General features: G+C 38.6%; 1 protein-coding gene across 4 annotated transcripts in view; it reads right to left on the reverse strand.

The window, feature by feature from the left end:
- Positions 1-243: 243 nt before the first annotated feature.
- ago4 (argonaute RISC component 4) overlaps positions 244-21,035 on the reverse strand; it is a 27,002-nt gene continuing 6,210 nt past the window's right edge. Inside the window, exons 2-19 of one of the 4 annotated variants that reach the window (XM_082185848.1) lie at positions 20,875-21,035; positions 18,441-18,561; positions 17,369-17,550; positions 16,554-16,690; positions 16,098-16,232; positions 15,791-15,862; positions 14,905-14,992; positions 14,666-14,813; positions 14,455-14,574; positions 13,434-13,595; positions 9,941-10,074; positions 8,755-8,939; positions 7,519-7,678; positions 6,620-6,935; positions 5,495-5,629; positions 4,360-4,461; positions 3,519-3,718; positions 244-475 (exon numbers count right to left, since the gene is read on the reverse strand). The exon at positions 20,875-21,035 is cut by the window's right edge and continues 11 nt beyond it. In XM_082185848.1, coding sequence (XP_082041974.1) covers positions 367-475; positions 3,519-3,718; positions 4,360-4,461; positions 5,495-5,629; positions 6,620-6,935; positions 7,519-7,678; positions 8,755-8,939; positions 9,941-10,074; positions 13,434-13,595; positions 14,455-14,574; positions 14,666-14,813; positions 14,905-14,992; positions 15,791-15,862; positions 16,098-16,232; positions 16,554-16,690; positions 17,369-17,550; positions 18,441-18,561; positions 20,875-21,035 — 2,667 coding nt within the window. In that variant the 3' untranslated portion in view covers positions 244-366. Of the gene's footprint in view, positions 476-3,518; positions 3,719-4,359; positions 4,462-5,494; positions 5,630-6,619; positions 6,936-7,518; positions 7,679-8,754; positions 8,940-9,940; positions 10,090-13,433; positions 13,596-14,454; positions 14,575-14,665; positions 14,814-14,904; positions 14,993-15,790; positions 15,863-16,097; positions 16,233-16,553; positions 16,691-17,368; positions 17,551-18,440; positions 18,562-20,874 lie in introns of all 4 variants that reach the window. The other 3 variants (XM_082185847.1, XM_082185849.1, XM_082185850.1) reach the window with 3 other exon arrangements.

Here is a 21,035-nt window from a genome sequence, read left to right on the forward strand (position 1 = left end):
TCACACTCAGTGTATATTACAAATTAAAAAACATTCAAAAACAAGAAAAGGAAAAGTTAAAAATGGCTCAAATTGATTTTTTTTTTTTCTGTGTGCATTGGAGGCCAGAAGCCTCTCAGTTGCAGGACTGCTGGTAGAGGTTGGTTCTTCCAAGGCCTGTATATATCGCCTGGATTGACGGATGAGTTTCAGAGCGGCTTGGCTGCAGACGACGCCGCGATAGAGTAACGAGAGAGAGAGAGAGAGAGAGAGAGAGAGAGAGAGAGAGAGAGGAGAGAGAGAGAGAAGAGAGTGAGAGAGAGAGAGAGAGAGAGAGAGAGAGAGAGAGAGAGAGGAGTGTAGAAGAGCGCCTCCTGCTGGCCGGCGTCAGGCGAAGTACATGGTGTGCTGGGTGTCATAGTGGATCTGGACCGCCTTGGCCAGCGCCTGCGGGTCTCGGCCGTTACTCTGTCCTGATACGTGACTGCCTTCAGCACTGCAGAGAGAGAGAGAGAGAGAGAGAGAGAGAGAGAGAGAGAGAGAGAGAGAGAGAGAGAGAGAGAGAGAGAGAGAGAGAGAGGGATAAAGAAAGGGTTAAAGAGGATCTATGATGATCTTTCCTCATCTTCATCTTTCTTTAGTGTGTTTAATGTTGCAGTTTTGAGCATGACAGGGTTTCTGTAGTCGCCTCCAGCGGGAGTGAAGGTCCTTGCACACCAAGTCCGAAACTTTTGTCCGTCATTAAAAAAAAATTAAAGCAACACTATGTAACTTTTCAACCCTTCATAATATATTTCCAAGACCCTTGTGATGGTATCGACTTACAATAGGTTGAATGACACGTCTGCCATAGCCTGACAGGGTCTGTATCGCTTTTACTGGCACTATGTAACTTCGGGGTTCGGGTAGTAACAAGAGCACAAAAAGAACTACAAAATTCGACTGCTTTACGGCATACGTCACTTCCCCCACCACTTCCTCAAATTTGGACGTGAGAGGCCAACAGCGTTTGTTTTCGGCTTTCGTGGCGTATGTTTTTGTCATGGGGGTTGTTTACACCTGGCCACTTCATGCGTTTTCCTCAGATCGGATAGCTATCCGATCGTGAAAAGTCCAGGTTTAAATGCCATCCGAAACGCATTTGAGACGGATTTGAATCCGATCCCTCAAACCACTTCAGGAGGAGATCTGAGACGCATTCCAGACGAAACTGGACACGTGTAAATGCATATGGTTGGTGAAACCACATATGTAAATTGTACTCCTCCCAAAAATGCTAAAAAAAAAAAAAAAAAAAAAAACGTGTGAGAGCATTGTATAGGCTATTATGTTACAGATATGACGACGCGCTGGAACACGGCATCACCGCAGATGAGCAACTGCATCAAGCCAACGTGCAAACTATCGCAAATCAAAGTGAAAGTAAGTCGCAGACGCTTAACACACAATCTTCATCATTAAAAGTAAAGAAACTAAATGATCTTACCAGGGCTGTTACTGCTCTCTCTTATTGCGGTCTTTGATTTTGAAATTTTTGCTGATGATCTATAAAATGCAGCTCATATCTGTTGCTTTCGGTGACGTGCACTCCATTAAATCTGCATATAGCGCGAGAATTGAAGATCGAATTTAAATCCGTTTCGCAAAAATACATTTATGTGACCAGGTGTAAATGGAATTGTTTTGATAAATCAGATAGCTATGCCTCACGAGTTAGTTTGCCAGCTGAACTCAGGTGTTGTGAGGTGTATTTATCACGTAGTCCTGAAGGATATCAGACAACGCTGTTGATTCCTGCGATTATCATGAGAACAGCTTTCAATATCTCACATAATTATCATAAATAAGCCTAACGTAGAGGTTGTAAATAGTGTAAAAGCACAATTTGCAAACTATTATGATAAATTGCAATAATCATGTCTAATGACATCATAACGGCCAATGTTATGAAATAATGCGACGTACATTTAACTTAATTGATGTTATCTGGCATTTTGTAATGTTTACATTCCAATAAAAAAAACACAAATTAAATTATACAGTAGGCCTAGACTATAGACTATTTACTTGTGATTTAGCTGCAATCATGTAAAAACGTTATAATATAATATATTTACGACAGTGCAAGTATTCCACAGCGACTCTAGGGGTCGCTGTTTGACAAAAACACAATTTCTACTTAGTGTGGCTTTAAGATCGGGGTTTGATTTTCTGTGTTTTTTTATGAATTGTACTTTTATGGCATTTCTTTGTCGTTTTTGAAGCTCCTTAAATCCCCATTCACTTTTTTTTTTAAAGATTGTTTGCCTTTATTGTGATAGGCTAGTATAGAGTGGACAGGAAGCGAGGTGGGAGAGAGAAGGGGGACGGGATCGGGAAAGGTCCACGAGCCGGGATTCAAACTCGGGTCACCCCGAAGCGCAACGGTGCTCTATGTCGGCACGCTTCCCACGAGGCTATCGGTGCCGACATCCCCATTCACTTTCACTGCATGGAAAACCATATGTGTTTTTCTTACAGCAGGAGCAAAAACAAAACATAAAATTGGTCAAAATTGTTAAAAACACGTCACAATATTCCTCATTATAATTAATACGCAGAATAAAGGGGCGGGGCCTGGTTGAGTTAGTTAGTAGTGTGTTAAACTGGTGGTTATGGTAAGGGGCGGGACATTTCCCAAACACACTCGAAGCGCTCGACCAATCACAACACACTGATCCAGCCGACCAATCAGAGCACAGTGTGCTTTTCAGAAGGAGGGGCTTCATAGAGACAGGAACTAAACGGGGTGTGTTTCCCGAAAGCATCAACTGAACTATGGTCACAAGTTCCGTCGTTACTACATAGATGAGCGATTTGTTGTTTCCCGAAACCAAGCTGTGGTTAGAAGCAGTTTCATGTTAAAATGACACGTGGACACAATCAGCAAGCTAACATTCAGCACATTCTATTTCTTTCATCCCATTCAGATATTAAAACACCTGCACGTGATGTCATTAATGACAGGTCTACACTGTTGAACTACCGTGGTTCAAACGACAGGGGGAAACAGTCTAGCTAGTTAGTTTCTACAACGATGCATCGTACTGGGTGGTTAAGCAGTGCGTTAACTCACCAGAGCGTTACTGACAGACTGGGAGGAGAGGTGCTGCAACTATGTCAAATATGGAAAAAAATATTGCTTTTTTTTAACATTCGTGCATGAAAACCTATTCTAGTAGAGCCTAAAGGCAAAATCAACACTTCATAGGTCCTCTTTAAAAGAGTAGTTCACTTTACAATGAAAATTAGCCCATGATTTACTCTCCCTCAAGCCATCTTCTTCCAGATGAAGACACTGAGTTATATTAATAAACACCCTGACGCTTCTGAGCTTGATAATGGTAGTGAATGGCAACCATCAGTATGAAGCTCATAAAAGTGCATCTGTCCATGATAAAAGTGCATCTTGGTGGATGGCTTGAGGGAGAGTAAGTCATGGGCTAATTTTCATTTTCCCTTGAACTTCACAAGCACCTCCTGCTTTGGTGTGGACGTACCTGTCGTGGTCTTTGTCCACGAGGTGGTAGCGGGCCCTGAAGGCCACGAGCCGGGCGTAGTAAGCAGGAGCGGGGATGGAGACGGAGCGCGTGCAGCGCACGTATGTGTGGCAGAGCTGGTACGTCAACAGTTGCAGTTCGTCGGCGGTGAAACAGTTGTCGTCCCACAAGACGTGATAGTGAGACGGGCGGCTCGTGCCCTGTGGGAGAAGAGGAAACGCAAATGCATTAAATGCAATGAATGGACAATTGGATAATCAGGGTTCGTACAGATACTGTCAAATGACATTCCAGGACTTTAAGCACTACCTTTTTAGGTTTTCAAAGATCTCACTTATCAAACATTTACATTTATTCATTTAGCAGACGCTTTTATCCAAAGCGACTTACAAATGAGAGCAATAGAAGCAGTGAAACTAACAATATGCAAGTGCTGTGACCCTTCCCAGTTTAATCTAACGCAGTTTTCTTAATAGATATAGGATAGAAGAGGAAGTGTTAGTATCAATATCTTCCAAATTCTAAAAAAAAGATTATAGATAAATATAAAATATAGGCTACTAATAAAACAAAATGGTACAAATAAATAAGAGGCGGTGTTAAGTCATTTTTAAAATGGGGAAATTTGCAGGAATGTGTTATTTTGAGATAAAATGCAACAGAAAAACATTTCAACTATAGCGCGTCTATCTTCCCATTTCTAAACAGGAGGTTTAATAAATAAAATAATAAATAGGATATCTTTATATTACATAAGATCTTATTCTCATTATTCCAAGCATGTGTATCATATGTATCAGACTGTTAATTTTGCATTATCAGCAGCCGGGCTGCGGCTCACCTGGATTCCAGCATGACTGCACAGGTAGAAGTCGAACTCTGAGGGGTGTGTGATGGTGCTGTCCACTGTAGTGCCTGCTGGGACATTCCCACTCTTCCCCACCTGAGGCAAGGCAAAGAAACTTGTATGCAAGATTTGGAAGTGAACGCAGTAAATGTTATCAGTCCTTGGTTTATATAGTCGCTCTGAACTGCTTTTGAATGGTAGTGCACACTTGAATGACTTCACTTCAGAATTAAAATTTCCTGATCATTTACTCTCCCCCACATCCTCCAAGATGTTCATGTCTTTCTTTCTTCAGTCGAAAAAAAATGAAGGTTTTTGAGGAAAACATTCCAGGATTGTTCTCCATATAGTGACTTCAATGGGGTCCAACCGGCTGAAGGTCCAGATGTGAGTTTCAGTGCAGCTTCAAAGTCTCGACACGATCCAGCCGAGGAATAAGAGTCTTATCTAGACAAACCAGCCGACATTTAATGAAATAAATTAAACATTTATTTACTTTTAACCACAAATGCTGGTCTTGCACTAGCTGTGATACTTTATGTAATCAGGTTGAAATGTCACAAGTGTTCCGGGTCAGAAATTTAGAGTAGGGTGAAAATCTCCCTCTCATTTTCTCCTCCAACTTTAAAATCTTCCGACATCATGTTTTACCTTTTATTTATTTAGTAAATGGCGTTTGACTCAGTCTTTGCACGTTCTCTTTATAAACACTGGGTCTGTTCTTACACCTACGTCACACTTGACCTTTCAACCTGATTACATAATGTGTGTAAGACCAGCATTTGTGGTTAAAAAGTATATAAATGTTTATTTGTCATTAAATGTCGGCTGGTTTGTGTAGATGAGACTCTTATTCCTCGGCTGGATCGTGTCGAGACTTTGAAGCTGCACTGAAACTCACATCTGGACCTTCGACCCGTTGGACCCCATTGAAGTCACTATATGGAGAACAATCCTGGAATGTTTTCCTTGATTTCTTTTCCACTGAAGAAAGACAGACATGAATATCTTGGATGACGAGGGGGAGAGTAAATCATCAGGAGATTTTAATTGTGAAGTGAACGACTCGTTTACCAGTGCTCATCACACACAACAGAGTAGATGAAGTGAACAGCATCTGTAAACTCACCCGCTCGGCTTTATCAGAGCAGAAGAGTCGAGTGTGGTGGCGTTTCTGCACTACGATGTAGGTGATCCCGGGTCTGTAATCCTCTTCTAGACTGATGCACGCTTTCCTGATGGCGATCAGCTCAGGCCAGGCGACCTGCACAAGACCAGTAACAAGATCAACCGGAGAAGGAAAAACTAAACAAAAAAAATTTATGATTTTAAGAGTTTGGATTAAAGGGATAGATCACCCAAATAAGAAAATTCTGTCGTTTTCTAGCCCTTATGTCATTAAAAACAATCCATTAGACTTTCTTTCATCTTCAGAACCCAAATGAAGTCATTAATGAAACGGGAGCGATTTTTACAGCATTCAAATACAGTAACAGAAGGTTCGTTCTCCGCATAAAGTATGGCTGAGCGTCGCTTTATGTTCATTGATCAATGTGAATAAAAGCCTAAAATTAAATCTGTTCATCGTATAATAAAGGGATCGTATCTCTTCAGAAGACTCAGATTAAAACACTCTGCTCATACAGATTTATTTTACAATCTCTTTATGAACATTTTGAAGTGGGTTTTGTATGGAAGCTTGTTTCCACCACAGAATAAAACGTTTTAAAAGATAATTGCGACTTTTTATCTCATTATTGCAAGTTTACATCTCGCAATTCTGACTTTATAACAACCAATTGCAAGATATAAAGTCGCAATTCTGAGAAAGTCTTTTTTTCCTTAGAATTTGACTTTATAACTGAGAAGAAATGTCAGAATTGCGATATAAACTCGCAATTGTGAGATAAAGTCGCAATTATCTTATTAACATGCAATTCTGAGATTTTTTTTGTGCAGAGTTGCAACTTTATTTCATGCATTTGTTTGTTATAAAGTCAGATTTGCGAGATATAAACTTGAAAAAGTCCGAATTGTGAGATAAAAAGTCGCAATTACCTTTTTTATTTTTTTATTCTGTGGCGGAAACAAGCTTCCACAGAACAGACTTTCAACAAAGGGACAGAAAACTCTCAGATTTCATTTAAAAAAAAATATATCTTTGTGTTCTGAAGACGAACACAAGACAGGGTGAGTAAATCACCGAATTTTTTGGGTGAGTAGTCGCGTTAATCAGCCTCCTCTTGTAACTCACCTGCTTCATCTGGCCCTCTGAAACCCCCCCGCGGTAGTAGATGATGCGCGTGGGCTTAAACCGGGTGGACTTGTAGAACTGGATGAGGAGCTCTCGCACCATGTTGGTGAGGTCCTGGATGACCTCCTGGCTGAACAGCTGTTCCTGGGACAGGTCCTGGCGTGAGGTTTGCACCCGCACCGTGGCACAGTACCGGCTCGGGTGCCCGTCCATGCTGCCCACCACTGCAGCGATGGAGGGCTTCTTCCCATCGCCCGCCGGCGGGTGCGTGACATCAGCCCCGAGGAAGATCACCGGCTGCTGGAACACCGAGGGCCTGGGGGAACAAACACACGCCAAGTTTCCCTTACTCGTCGATGCATTAAAGAGCACCTATTATGCTTCATGTTGTCAATATTCCTCATTTTAAATAATTAATGTGCAGAATAAAGGGGCGGGGCCTGGTTGAGTTAGTAGCGTGTTAAACTGGTGGTTATCAGAGCACAGTGTGCTTTTCAGAAGGAAGGGCTTCATAGAGACAGGAAGTAAACAGAGCGTTACTGACAGACTGGGAATAGAGGAGCCACAACAATGGAGAATATGAGGAGAATAATCAACATTCAAGCAGGAAAACCTGTTCTAGTAGAGCCTGAGACAACAAGGGCATAATATGGTCTTTAAAGCCTACAATAGTCAATCCTGTTGCTAGGTGATGTGTTTTTTTTCTTTTCAAAAATGTATATTTTAAGCAAGCATTGTCTGGCACACACTCTCATCATTTACTTTTGATGTTTCAATCTGAATCACAATAGAAAAAAAAGGGGGGTTCGTTCAAACTGCAACTAAAAGATCTGAATTTTCTCAATATGAAGTACTATAGACAACATAACAGCCTTTATAGCACCATAAGCACAACCCACCTCTGATGTGGCACCAGCACGTTGTTGATGCCCCCTAGTTTGGCGTTGATCTTCAGACAGAGGTTGGACAGCGTCTGAGGGGACGTTTTCACCACGTTCTTCACCTGCACGCACTGAGTGGCCATTCCCAGCAGAGTATCTCCGACACGCTTCACCTCCGCTGGAGACGCACAACAACAGCTTCAGCATTACAGTGTCAAATCCTCAGATTTCTTTTAGGGTTGCGGGAATTTTTTTTATTCATATATGAATCGCGATTCTATCTTGTACAGATTTAAATAAATTCACAAATTTCTAAAATGTAAAAAGTGTTATGCTTCTTCAACTTAAAGTTATTGACGTTAATCACAATAACCCGCGAATAAGGACTCAATGCGGTGCTCGTGCTGACGGACACACAGATCTCGTATACCGTTCTCTTTCACCAGCTACACACACACACACACAATCATGTCAAACTGCACATTGTGTGGACTGAGGAGTATTCAATGTAAACAGAATCTGTTGTGTCCTACGCCAACGAAAACAAATGGGAGAAAATCGGATGTGTAACTATATCCGTGCATCATTCTTAAAGGGACAGCAGCCTCATAACCTGTAGCTATACGTGTTCATGAACTGTTGCCATCCGTTTCATTAATGTTCATAAAAAACTCACTGCTTTTGACAATCACTTTTTTATCCTTATTATGAATCAATTTATATATAAATCATAGTTCATTCAGTGTTTTATTTTTACATTTGATTATTCAATTTCAGTCTTAATACATGTTTGATAAACCTATGCTACTGTTCCTGAAAAACTTTATTTAATTTGTATATTATTCTATTATACATGTCCTATTGTTAGTAATTTGCTTTTTTGTTCCTATTTTTAATATCATCATGAAATAAAATTGCCTTTCTTGCTTTATTACAGAAGAGTTATGATTGTTGTCAGCTTAAAGAGCATTTGTTTTATAACATTGGGTTGATTAAATTGGGAAGAGAAACTAAATAAATTTCAAGGTTCCCATTTAATTCAGTAGGGTTGTTTGCCCTTCTAGACCTATTAAACGGTCCACCGCAGTCAAATGAGAAAAGTAACACAAAACAGTAAACTACAATCAAAACGCACATATCGGATCGAAATTAAATCGGATCGAAATTAATCGAATCATCACCTCAAGAATCGATTTGATTCGTGAGGTACCAAAAGATTCCCAGCCCTAATATCTTTGCTTCCAATCTCTTTACCATAGACCGGTGTTTTCCCAGGCAGAATGACCACAATGAGCTGTAGTCCCACGTAAGACATCTTGAGGTGCTTGAACATCGGCTCCACGCTGTCTGCGCCCTGGGCGTACTTGCAGAAACAAGGCTGGCCTTGGATGGGCATCCCTGCATCTTTGGAGATCTTGCGCAGCTGGTCAGTGAAACTCCTAAAAACACACAGTGTAGAATCTTTAAAGGAATAGTTCACAAAAAAAACAACAATTCTGTCATCATTTACTCTCCCTCAAGCTGTTTCAAACCTCTATGAATTTTTCTTTCTTGTGCAGTAGGAAAATAACACTATGGAAGTCAATGGGGTCCATCAACTGTCTGGTTACCGACATTCTTCTAAATATCTTCTGTGTTCAGCAGAAGAAAGAAATTCATACAGGTTTGAAACAACTTGAGGGAACTTTAACAAAGCTCATCTTGACCAGGGTTATTAGTTAACTCAAACTAAAACCAGATTAAAACTTTAAGTCTCGAACTAAATTAAGGCATCTAGGTTACTTTAGGATGAACCAACCATGTTGGTGGAAAACAGTGTCTTTTAATTATAATCTTCAGTCATTTTCATTTCGTCTATATTATCATTGATGAAAAACAGGTGTAAACAATGGACAAACAAAGCACATTATAAAAGGCAATAACAGAGTTCGTACAGAGACTGTAAAATGAAATAAAGACTTTAAGCACTACTTTTTTGGCTAAAAGGACTACAATGAGAGATCTCGCTTATCAAACATCCTAATACAAGTAGATTATTAAAAATAAAAACAAAATGGTACAAATAAAGTGCAACACATGCAATGACTGCAGTAACTTTAAACATTGAAAGGATACTATGACAAAGATATCGCTTTCCTCTTTCAAACTGATTTTTTCTCCCATTAATATATGATTGAGCTGAACAATGAAAGCTGTATCATATACTTGGATATTTATATGAGCAATATCACGCTCGCATAATAATTTCATTAATGTAAATAAATTGAACACTACTTTCACAAAAAATGCTTGAATTATTGAAAGACAATATACAAGTACTTTTTCATAAATGTGGCCGTTTTCAGGTTTTTTCAAGGATTTAAATTGTAGAAAATCAAAGTACAATTCAAGCACTTTGTACGAACCCTGCAGTTAGGAAAGAGTTGGGAGTGATCCTTACTTGAGCAGATCCTCTCGGCACTGTTTCTGCGGGGCGAAGCAGGCCACGGCCCAAACCTTGATCTCGATACCCGCGTAAAACTGCTTCCCTCTCATGTCCCAGACGCCCTGGTTGGGTGTGGCCACCGTCTTGTTCTGAGGAGAGAGTCCCTACACTCTTAGTGAACCCCTCGGCTCTCTACCCAACATGCCAAACCATCAAACCCAACACAACCCATCAAACCCATCTCTGCAGGCCTGGACTAAGGCCACATCCACACGAAGCCAGAGCTTTCCCTATCCGATTTTTTTTTTACCGTTCAACAAAAAAAATTCCGTAAACACGGCGTCGTCTCAAGAAATATCTGCGTACACACGAAACCACTGAAACCGACTCAAAACGATGTAGTATACATGCCAGACCAGTATGTGGCGCTGTAATTCTGCCTCAGACATACACTAAAAACGGAGAAGAAGACTTGGAGCTCGCGCATAAACCTTGCGCGCTGTATACAACAATAATATTAGGCACAGCAGCTTCTTTTTTTCTTTTTTCTTTTTTAATCAAGAACTTTGTTGAACAATATGAAAAACCATAAATGTAGTTGCTGTGACTTAACGGTGTCTGACTAGTTGACACTTGGTGTGATGACATCATCGTTTCGCAAAATATACGGATTGGCCGTACACACGAAAACTCAAGGGCGGCGTTTTCAGATTTATCCACCTTGGGACCCGGTTTAAAAAAATAGCGGTTTCAGTCTCCGAAAACGCCGGATCCGTGTGGACGAAACACCAATACGATAAAAAATGTATACGTATACAGCGAAACACGTCTCCGTGTGGACAGGGCCTAATAGTGCGTTCAAGTCATCTCGTAAAGATCGTATTTACAAGTTGAATGCACATGAACTCCACCACAATGTTATAAATCCAGTGGGAAGCTCGGGATTTTCTTTAAGCCAAATCTTTACGAGTTGGGGGCGTGTCAGTGAACAACATGGTGGAATACCACAATACTTTAAGGTGTGGTATAATGCCCTTTTCACAAGATGTAAAATAAGTCTCTGAGTGTGTGTGTGAAGTTTTAGCTCATACATTTTTTTTTTTTATACAGCATGTTAAAGTTTTGAGGGTGAGCAAAAACACGTAATTTTGTGTGTGTCCCTTTAAATGCAAATGAGCTGCTGCTCCCGGCACAGGGGGCGGAGCTTCAACAGCTCATGTCCTTTTACCTCACATAGACATGCACGGAAAATTTCAAAAACTTTTATCCTGTTATGTTCAAACCGGAGTCAGATGATGGAGAGACTCTAGAAATAGTAAAACATGTAATCAGAAATCTGAATGGTTAGTTGGTGAATTTATGTAGCTTATGTGTAGTTATCTTCTAGTCATTGATTAGCATATTCTGTCTTGATAATCTATAAATCATGTTCAGGGGGTGGGGTTTATGTAAATTCTAGGGTTTGTGATGTCACTAACCCGGGAGGAATGTGGTGTAGTCTCTACCAGCCGTTTGTTGTAGTCCTTAAAAAGCGATTTCTTTAAAAGTAAATCTCTCCCTTTGCTCTGAACTTTGAGCGCTGTAACTTTGCAGATGTTGTTTATGCTCAAACCGCAACATTACACACTAACTAAAGTTAGAAACGTGAAATCATAGGTGTTTAGTAGTGATATTGTCAGGCTTTTCTGTTTACAGCGCAGTAAGCTGATTCCCTGCACAGAATATGATGGCATTATAAATATAACAATGTAATGATGATAAAGTTTGCAGTGGCTTCATACATTAATTAAAAACATAAAAAAAAACAAAGTGCACCTGATGCACATTTCTTTGTTCTTCATTTTCTAGAAGTAGAGTTTAAGAACCTTGCTGTATTTTAGTGTAATTAAGAGAGAGCACTCCACCATCTTACTCCGACGAAACTGACTTGAACACACCAGCCGTCGTAAACACGACTTCCCACCTCGTGCGTACGAGCTTCCCGGGAGGACTTGAACACACCATATTACCAGAAAGCAGCATGCACAGAAAACCCCACTCCCAACCTCCTCCTTACTGGTTAAACACAGAATGTTTTAATAATGTAAGAGTTATAAAGAACAGTCTAGAAATGCAGTACAAATCAGCTGTAAAGGTTAAGCATGAAGCAAGCAACTAATGCAATAACATTTATTTAATGTCAATATAGGAGTTATTTGAATTTAATACAGTAAAGGATCGCTCCAGTGTTCAGGGTTTATGAAAAACTATTAAAAGGTCAACAGAAAATATTCCAGATGTTTTTAAATCAATATATATTAATTAATAAAATATATTTATATAATAAAAATAATAAAATATAATAACCCCCAAAAAATTTAATTAAATAAAAAAATATAAATCAATTATATTATATTACAATGCAAATCAATTATAATCAAATATAATACAATCAAACATATTATATAACCAAATATACTATAATATATAATAAATATAATCAAATATTATCAATTATGTATTATATATTATATTAAATGATATTATAACCTAACAAGAAAAGCCCTGAAGACTGAAGCACACATTTCATTTAAAAGTATTTATAAAATGCACACAAGCAAGATGTTAGTAATAATAGTTACTCAATTTAGAATTAAGCTCATTATATTAATTAGTGACAAATATTGAGTGCACAGTATAAGTTAGTGACAGTGGTTAGTACATTTAAATAGCAAAGACATGATGTTGCAGATCCCTTTACATACAGGTATATCAGCCCAAGCAAAACAACCGGCACTGTTTGCAAACAGAGAGCAATCACTCAAGAGGTTATGTCACAGGAATGAAGTTCAGACTCATGAACAGTGTAGCTGCTTCTCTACTGATGAGTAACATCTCATATCCTGTTGTGGAAGTTAAAATGAGATGTTTATGCACAGTTTTAGTCTTAAAGCCCCCCTGTAATCAATAAATGTATCCCTTAAAACTCATTTTTTTAAATCACCAAAATGGCTTATTTAAATGTTTTTTCCCTTGAAAAAATTAATGCCTTAAAATATCTTGAATGTAACTCGACACCCTTGTCTCATTTAGTATGCGTGGTTCTATGAATATGCAAATGAGCCCTGCCTCCACTCACTCACTCACTCAGCTCAGAGATCCACTGGTTGACGATCACACGTTGATCTGATTGGTTACAAGGTAGTTTGTGACGTCAGAAACACCAGCGATTTCAAAGCGTGTGTTTGAGACTGTCTTTGGTTCACTGACTTATGAACTTACACATGCTTTATCTTAAAGCATATTAAAAAGACAAGCTTGATGTTCACCACAGGGGGACTTTAAGCAACAGCAAAGAGTCTGTGTGATGAACACTACTAATGATCTAGACTTGAGTTCCTCAACATCATCTGAGAAGTTGAGCTGAAACACACCAGTAGAGTCTGATCATCATTCCTTGGGTTAGTCCATTCACCCCACGACACACACACACACACACACACACCCGCACCCGAGCCCCAGTACTCACCCTGCTACAGTCCCTCCCAGTGTCAGTACTCACCCGGCCCCCGTACTGGAGCATGGGCGCTGGGAGGACCCGCCCCGTCACCTCGGTCATGTCATTGTGCACCACGATCCCAAACTCCTTCAGGTACGGGTCGGGCCCGCCCACCATGCTGTTGCTTTTGACCTGGAACGATTAAAAGGAGCTTTAGTGGTGAAAGCAGGCAAGTTACATTCTGAATCTAGTTAACTACAACATTCTTGTATAATAATTAGGGATGCACCGATATGAAAATTGTCCGATACCGATCATTTATTTTGAAGGCCGATAACCGATATATTGGCCGATAAATCCAAATCCAAATTTTGATATATCTTTTGAGAGCCTGATTACAAAAACAAGTCTCACCATTAAAATCCGTGTCCCAATCACACAATTATAATGTTCTCTTTAACATTTTCTGTAGCCGATATGACAGACTTGTGTTGCACTTCACTGGATTTTCCTTTTTGAAGTGATTCCAATCATAATTCAAGCAATTCAAAACCATCATGTTGAACAGTGCGCATCTGGTGTCTCAGATGTAAGAAATAACCCATTATTTATCGACTGAAAAAAAAAAAAATCTAGGGATGCACCGACACGAAAATTTTGGCTGAAACGATACCGATAATTCTTCATATTTGAATACCGATAACCGATATATTGGCCGATAAATATAAATCCAAAGTTTTTACAATTTTGAGTGCCTGATTACAAAAACAAAAGTCATCATTAAAAGCCGTGTCCCAATCACACAATTATGATGTTCTCATTATAAGTTTCTGTAGCCGATACGACAGATTTGCGCTGCACATGTTGCACTTTACTGGATTTTCCTTTTTGAAGTGATTCCAATCATATTTCAAGCAATTCAAAACCATCATGTTGAACAGTGCGCATCTCATTAGGCCGATCGCGATAACATTAAAAATGAAAAAATATCGGCCAATACCGATATATCTGCACCGATATATCCCTAATAATAATAATAAATGATAATAACCAGTCTGCTGATCTCTTCCTGTCTGTCTGGGGCTGAGCGGGCCGTAGCTTTGATCATGGTCGAGGTCTGGTTATCTGTGAGCTTCTTTATACACCGCTGTCCCGCCACTATGTTACAAACCTTTATGGAGGAAACAACACAAGTGTTATCACATTCATTTCTGTATATATATATATATATGAAAGCACCTCATATGATGGGCAGGTGTTACCTCGAGGGGCAGGTAGGTGTGCTTTTGTTCCTGCCCCACCTGGAGGCAGGGCAGATGGGGGTATTTGAGCTGCAGGCTGTACTTTTGTTTGAAATACTGGGCAACGGTGCACTCCATAGCTTGCCCGTTCTCGAGCTGCAAAGGAAACCTGCAGGAACACGCAGAGGAAATGCAACTGGTGGGTAAATAATAATGCATACATTTTTTGCAAACACTGATAAAATGTTGAAGACACTAACGTCTGATGGCTGGCTGGGCGGCGTGTGACGTTACACACACGGTACTTCCTCTTCATCTGCCCGCAGTGTGTGACCTCCACTTTCAGTCCTAAACACACAATGATATTAACTCAGCAATCAATACACAACCAGAATTTAAGCAGTCTTGGCCCTTGATGTAGTGCAACTTTAAAAAAAAAATAATAAAAAAATAATACTTTTAAATCAGCAAGGATGCATTAAATTGATCAAAAGCAACAGCACAGACATTTATAATGTTACAAAATATTCCATTTCTATTCAAAGAAGCCTGAAAAAAAAAAAGTAAGTTTCCACACAAAAAAATATGAAGCAGCACAAGCGTTTTCAACATCAGCTTTGCATAGGAATAAACACATTTTACAATATATTAGAACTGCACAATTCTGGATTAAATTGAGAATTATGATTTTTGTTTGTGTTTGTTTGTTTAAAATAGAGATCTCGATTTTGAACAGACAACTAAACAAAATAACGTGTACTTTACTAAAGGTTCAAAATGTTATAATTTCTGCAGTCTATTTTCAAAATATCTAATTAAAATACTAATAAAAATCAGATTGAGTGAATGATTCAATGACTCACTCAAAGACTTCATTTGTTTCATAACTGGATGAATCAGTGTTTTAATACGAATCTTTTGAATGAATGATTCAATGACAAACAGTCACTTGTCGCCACCTACTGGTGTAACGATGAAATTGCGTCAAGATCACTTTCAAAAGGTGATTTACTCTATTTTGATCGCTACTGTAAACATCAGTGTTTATATCCCGACTATAAACTTAATTATTAATGATTGCAAGACAGAAATAATGATACTGTGTGGTTAAAAAACAAAAAGACTGTTTGTGAAGCTGTTTCATACCTATATATGACACCTGCTCTCTCTGGGTCAGCGGCAGCGCCAACTCAGATCCCAATGTTCGCTGTGATCGTACTTGTCAAAAGTTTAATAGACAATTGGTAATTGTGCAGCTCTACAATATATTACAATTGAAAGTACTTTAATAAATAAATTGTATTTTCATATTACTGTTTTACTGTATTTTTGATCAAATAAAATGCAGCCTTGATGAGCAAGAAGAGCCTCTTCAAAGACATTTTTATAAAAATCATACAATCCCCAAACTTTTGAACAATAAATGACATAATGACCCTGTTCCAGTCCTCACCTCGAATCTCCTTGGTGAACTTGACACGTTGTGAATCTGTGAGGGGTTTGGTTTGCTCGTTGATGTTCTGGATGTCCAGAACCTCACACATGAACTCGATGACAGGCTGGGCTCGGTAGAAGGCTGTAGCTGACACTGGAGTGTGTGGGAAAACAAAAAATTAATAAAATGTGCAATATACACACAGTTCAATTACATACAACTCACATTTATTTGTAAAGCGCTTTTCACAATACACAGTTTCACAGCAGCTTTACAGACAAAGTCCAGAGTGTTCTGGTATCAGAGGGAACCGTCTACGTTATGCTTTTCAGAAATGTACACATACAAAATCATAGTTAGCTATAAATGTATTAATTCAAACAATGTAATAATTTAAGGCAGAAACAATGAGCTCATTGAAGTTGTTAACAGATGATTAGTAACACATAGAAAGCTTCAGAAGACAACACATACCATCTATGTTGAGCATCATGTTCCACATTGCTGGACGGACCGACTGATGGAAGCCGAACCACACCTCCCGCCCTCCTCCCAGTGGGTGATAGTATCCCTCTGGTGGAGAGAAGAAGGAGCGTCCCACTGGAGTGTACCTGCATCACACGGAGCGAACGAGGTCATGTCAACCACAGGGCAAAGAGTGGAAGACTGTAGGGTGTGTTCACACTTCAGGAAAATTATGCATTTAGTCCTGGTTTGCTTAGCAATCACACTGTCAGGTTTAAAGGATTAGTTCACAAACCCATGAACGTGCGTCTATATATGATTATTACCTGATCTCGGATCAATCAATTTGTGGATATTTAATGACATAAAAAGGAAGAGTTGTCATTAAAAGTGTCTTATTGGTGTGATTAACCTACGATTTAATAAGATAACATATTATAAAGACAATTCATATTTAATAGTTGATTTGTTAATTGGATTAAATAGATTACACTTTCAATAAAAGGTGTTTTTATGCATGTTTCCGCTGAGTTTTACACTGTTCTGACCAGCGCGTCGAACGCTTCAACAATGAATCTTTTTGGGAAAGCAATTGGTTCAAAGTTTCCTCCAATCACTCCATCTTGTGACATCACCACGTCCTGTTTTTGGTTTGTTTAGAAGTCTTTGCTCAATGTTGCATTCATATTTCAGTCGAACCGCACCAGAGTTTGATTGGAAGAGAATGTGGGTCTCGGTCCGCTTGTTTGGGTTTGGGCTTATTCAGATGAACCGCACTAACAGAGCAGTCGCACCCAGACCTGTCACGTGTGAGACGCTCTTACCGCATAGAGGGCAGGTGACGAGTGATGACATCCAGAGCCTGAACCGAATCCTCCGGGACCTCGTTGAGATGCCCAGACAGAGCTTCCAGGAGCATCTGCAGACTCACCACCGACACCCACTGCAGAGACACCTTAAAGGTCTGATCCTTGCCCTCGCCCGGCAGCGTCACCTCCAGGTCCACCTGCAACAGTGGAGGTCACATACATTGTTAATAGTAGATTTCACATAGGGTCATGTATGACAATTTAATGATAAACTGAAGGAAAAATGTGCTGACGAATAGAACTGAAGCTTCATTATTTTAATAAATTTGTGCATTGCAAACTGTTGTGAGTCTGTGAAAAGTTAAATTAAAATAAAATGTATTATAAAAAAATTAAGATAAAAATGTGACTATTTCCATTTTTGTAGTAAATACCGGACAGAAATCAGGAAATTAACTTTTGTTTATTCTATTGCCCTAGTTTTATGTTTCTCTTATTTGTCTTACAATAATCTAATGGTGTGTTTTGGGTTTAAAATCATAGCATATGTCTAAGTTAAATTATTTTAAAATATTAAGTAAATTTTTCCCAGATATAGTATTTTATATATTTATATTTTATTTTTAATAATACACTGTATAACATATGTGACCCTGGACCACAAAACCAGTCACATGGGTACTTTTTTTTTTAATTGAGATTTATACATAATCTGAAAGCTGAATAAATAAGCCTTCCACTGATGTGTGGTGTGTTAGGATAGGACAATATTTGGCAGAGATACAACTATTGAACATCTGGAATCTGAGGATGCAAAAAAAACTAAATATTGAGAAAATCTGTTCATTTATGTTGGCGATTGTGCAGCATTCACTCACACAACTAAATGTTTTATATATTTACGTTAAGAAATTTACAAAACATCTTCATGAAACATGATCTTTTCTTAATATCCCAATGATTTTTGTCATAAAAGATGGATAACTGTGACCCATGCAATGCATTGTTGGCTATTGCCACAAATAAACCCGAGTGACTCGTGACTAATTTGGTGATCCTGTGTCACATGTGTTCCTGCTTTCATTACCCGGTCCCTCCCGATGGGTAGCGGATGTGCCGTGTACATGTTCCTCTTGCCGTCGTAACCAGGCTGCCGGTCCCCGAAGATCTGCATCTTGAAGTGTCTCACCATCGTGTCCACCACCTCTCTATGAATGAAACATTACACAAACTTTAACATATGCAATTACTTAAACTCACTGCTAATTGTAGCTGCATTACTGTTTTCAATTTCCTCAAATACACACCCTAAATAAATAAATGCAGTTTTATTCTAAAGTTTTGGGTCAGTAAGATTGTTTTATATACATAAAAATGTTATATTTCAAATAAATAAAATCAGGATTCTTTGGTGAGCATGACAGTTTCCAATGTTGACAATAATAATAAATGTTGATCATCAAATCCTCATATTAGAGTAGTGATGCACCGATGTGAAAATTGTGGCCGATACCGATATTAATATTGCTGTTATGGCCGATACCGATATTTACCGATGTCGATTTCTCTGTATAGAAAACAAATTTTAATGATTATCAAATAAAGAGCTATTTTCCAAAACACTTTTTTTTTGTTTTTTTTTACTTTAGAATTTTTTTTGACTTTTTTACCTTTACCTGTGTGCAAAATATGTCACATACGACACACATGCATTATACTGCATTGCATATACAGTAATGTGTGCTGGTCAACTTGTCTAAAATTAAGAAGCCCTTAGAAAAAAAGAAAAAAAAAAGAAAAAAAACTTTATTATTCCAATATCCAAATATGATACTAAAAAATACCACAGGGAAAAGGGCTTCTATTTGTGACGTGCCGTCTTTGCGTTTGAACATTGCACATTTTAAACAGGACACTCATTAACTGAATAAATGTTAGCCAATACAAACATATTTATAGAAAACAGTTGACAATGAATAGACAGGAGTCCAATAATAGCATAACGAATCATTCTAAAAATAATAACAAGTAGCCTAGGCTATAAGACGAATCCGACATGGGCTGTGTTAACAGTAAAACGTCCGTCATTTAACGAATTTTAAAAACACGGATGGATAATACAAAATACTTTCTGATATTTTGACAGAAAAAAAACAAGCAAGAACAAAATTTAAACTTAGCCCGTCAATTTTTCATTTTACAATTATCTTCTCTCTCGGTGTGTGCGGGCGTCCGTGTTTGTGAGAGAGAGAGCTCGCACTGATACAACGGTAGCCTACTTTTTAATCCATAAGTAACGAACGCGCTAGTTTTCATACAAAATAAATATGTAACATAATTAGGTAGGCCACTTTAGTTATTATTAATACAATAACGTAACACATGAAGGCTACGTTTCTCAACACTGAGAATGAATCAATAAACACCTGTTTCTCCACTCGCGCTTATCAGTAATCCACAAATCACACGTGCTGTCACTTATGAGAAAAATCTAATTCGAACGGGTATCAAATATCAAGCAATATATTCAAATATCTACGAGTCAAAAAACGATCAGTCAAAAATGTGTCATGAAGAGGAAAAAAACATAAGTCGCACTGGACTGCGTTAACAATGTTACGGACGGGACAGTTGACGTGAGCGCTCTGAAAGCGCCAGTGACTGCTTTAAAACTTTCACAGAGACCTCAAACAGAAAGCACAAAAAGCCTGTCTTTAAATTTAATTTCGTTTTGTATTAATTGTATCTTAATTTTGATAAATGTTTCATCAACCAATTGCCTGGATTTAATTAAATAAGAAGTAAATATAGTAGAAAATATTTAATCAGGACACGGAGGCGACGGCGCGTGAACCTGGAGCGCGTCTCATAAATGAACCCAAACCTACACAGACCTGAGACATATATATAGAAAGCTTGAAATGTCTATTTTTAAACAGAACAATTCAAAACGAAAGAAAACAGACGGTTCTCTGCTTATGTCATCTGTATGAAATGTGTATTTATCTCAGGCGCGTTCACTACTGCTAAGATCGAGTCAGCATCATCAACTTCACACGTCAAATATCGGCCTGTTCACATCGGCCATATTTTGAACGATACCGATGTGTAAAAAAATGACTATATCGGCCGATATTATATCGGCGGCCGATATATCGTGCACCACTATATTAGAGTGATTTGTGAAGGATCATGTGACACTGAAGACTGGAGTAATGATGCTGAAATTACACTTTACTATATTCATCATAGAAAACAGATGCATCACAGTTTCCATGAAAATATGAAGAAGCACAATTGTTTCCAACAGTGATAATATAATAATTGAGCACCAAATCTTTTTTTGAATATATATCTGTGTACCTCAAATTACTTGTCTGGCCTTAAATTTATAATACAGAATTACCTTTTCATAGTAACCCGATTATACTGCTATTATTATATTTTAATATTATATATATAATATATATATATATATATATATATATATATATATATATATGCAGATTATATAGCCTCACCTGTTGACCCTGCGGGGTCTCTTCTCAGGCTTGATGTCGATGTCATAATGGTACACGTCGATCTTGGGGATCTGCACCTGGAAGTGATTGGCCAGAAGGCGAATCGGTTTCCCCACCGTTCCCAAGCCGGGCCGGCGCGGCGGCTGGAAGAGGGAGGGAGG

Source organism: Leuciscus leuciscus (assembly GCF_965113295.1).
Source record: "Leuciscus leuciscus genome assembly, chromosome: 12".
NCBI lineage: Eukaryota > Metazoa > Chordata > Actinopteri > Cypriniformes > Leuciscidae > Leuciscus > Leuciscus leuciscus.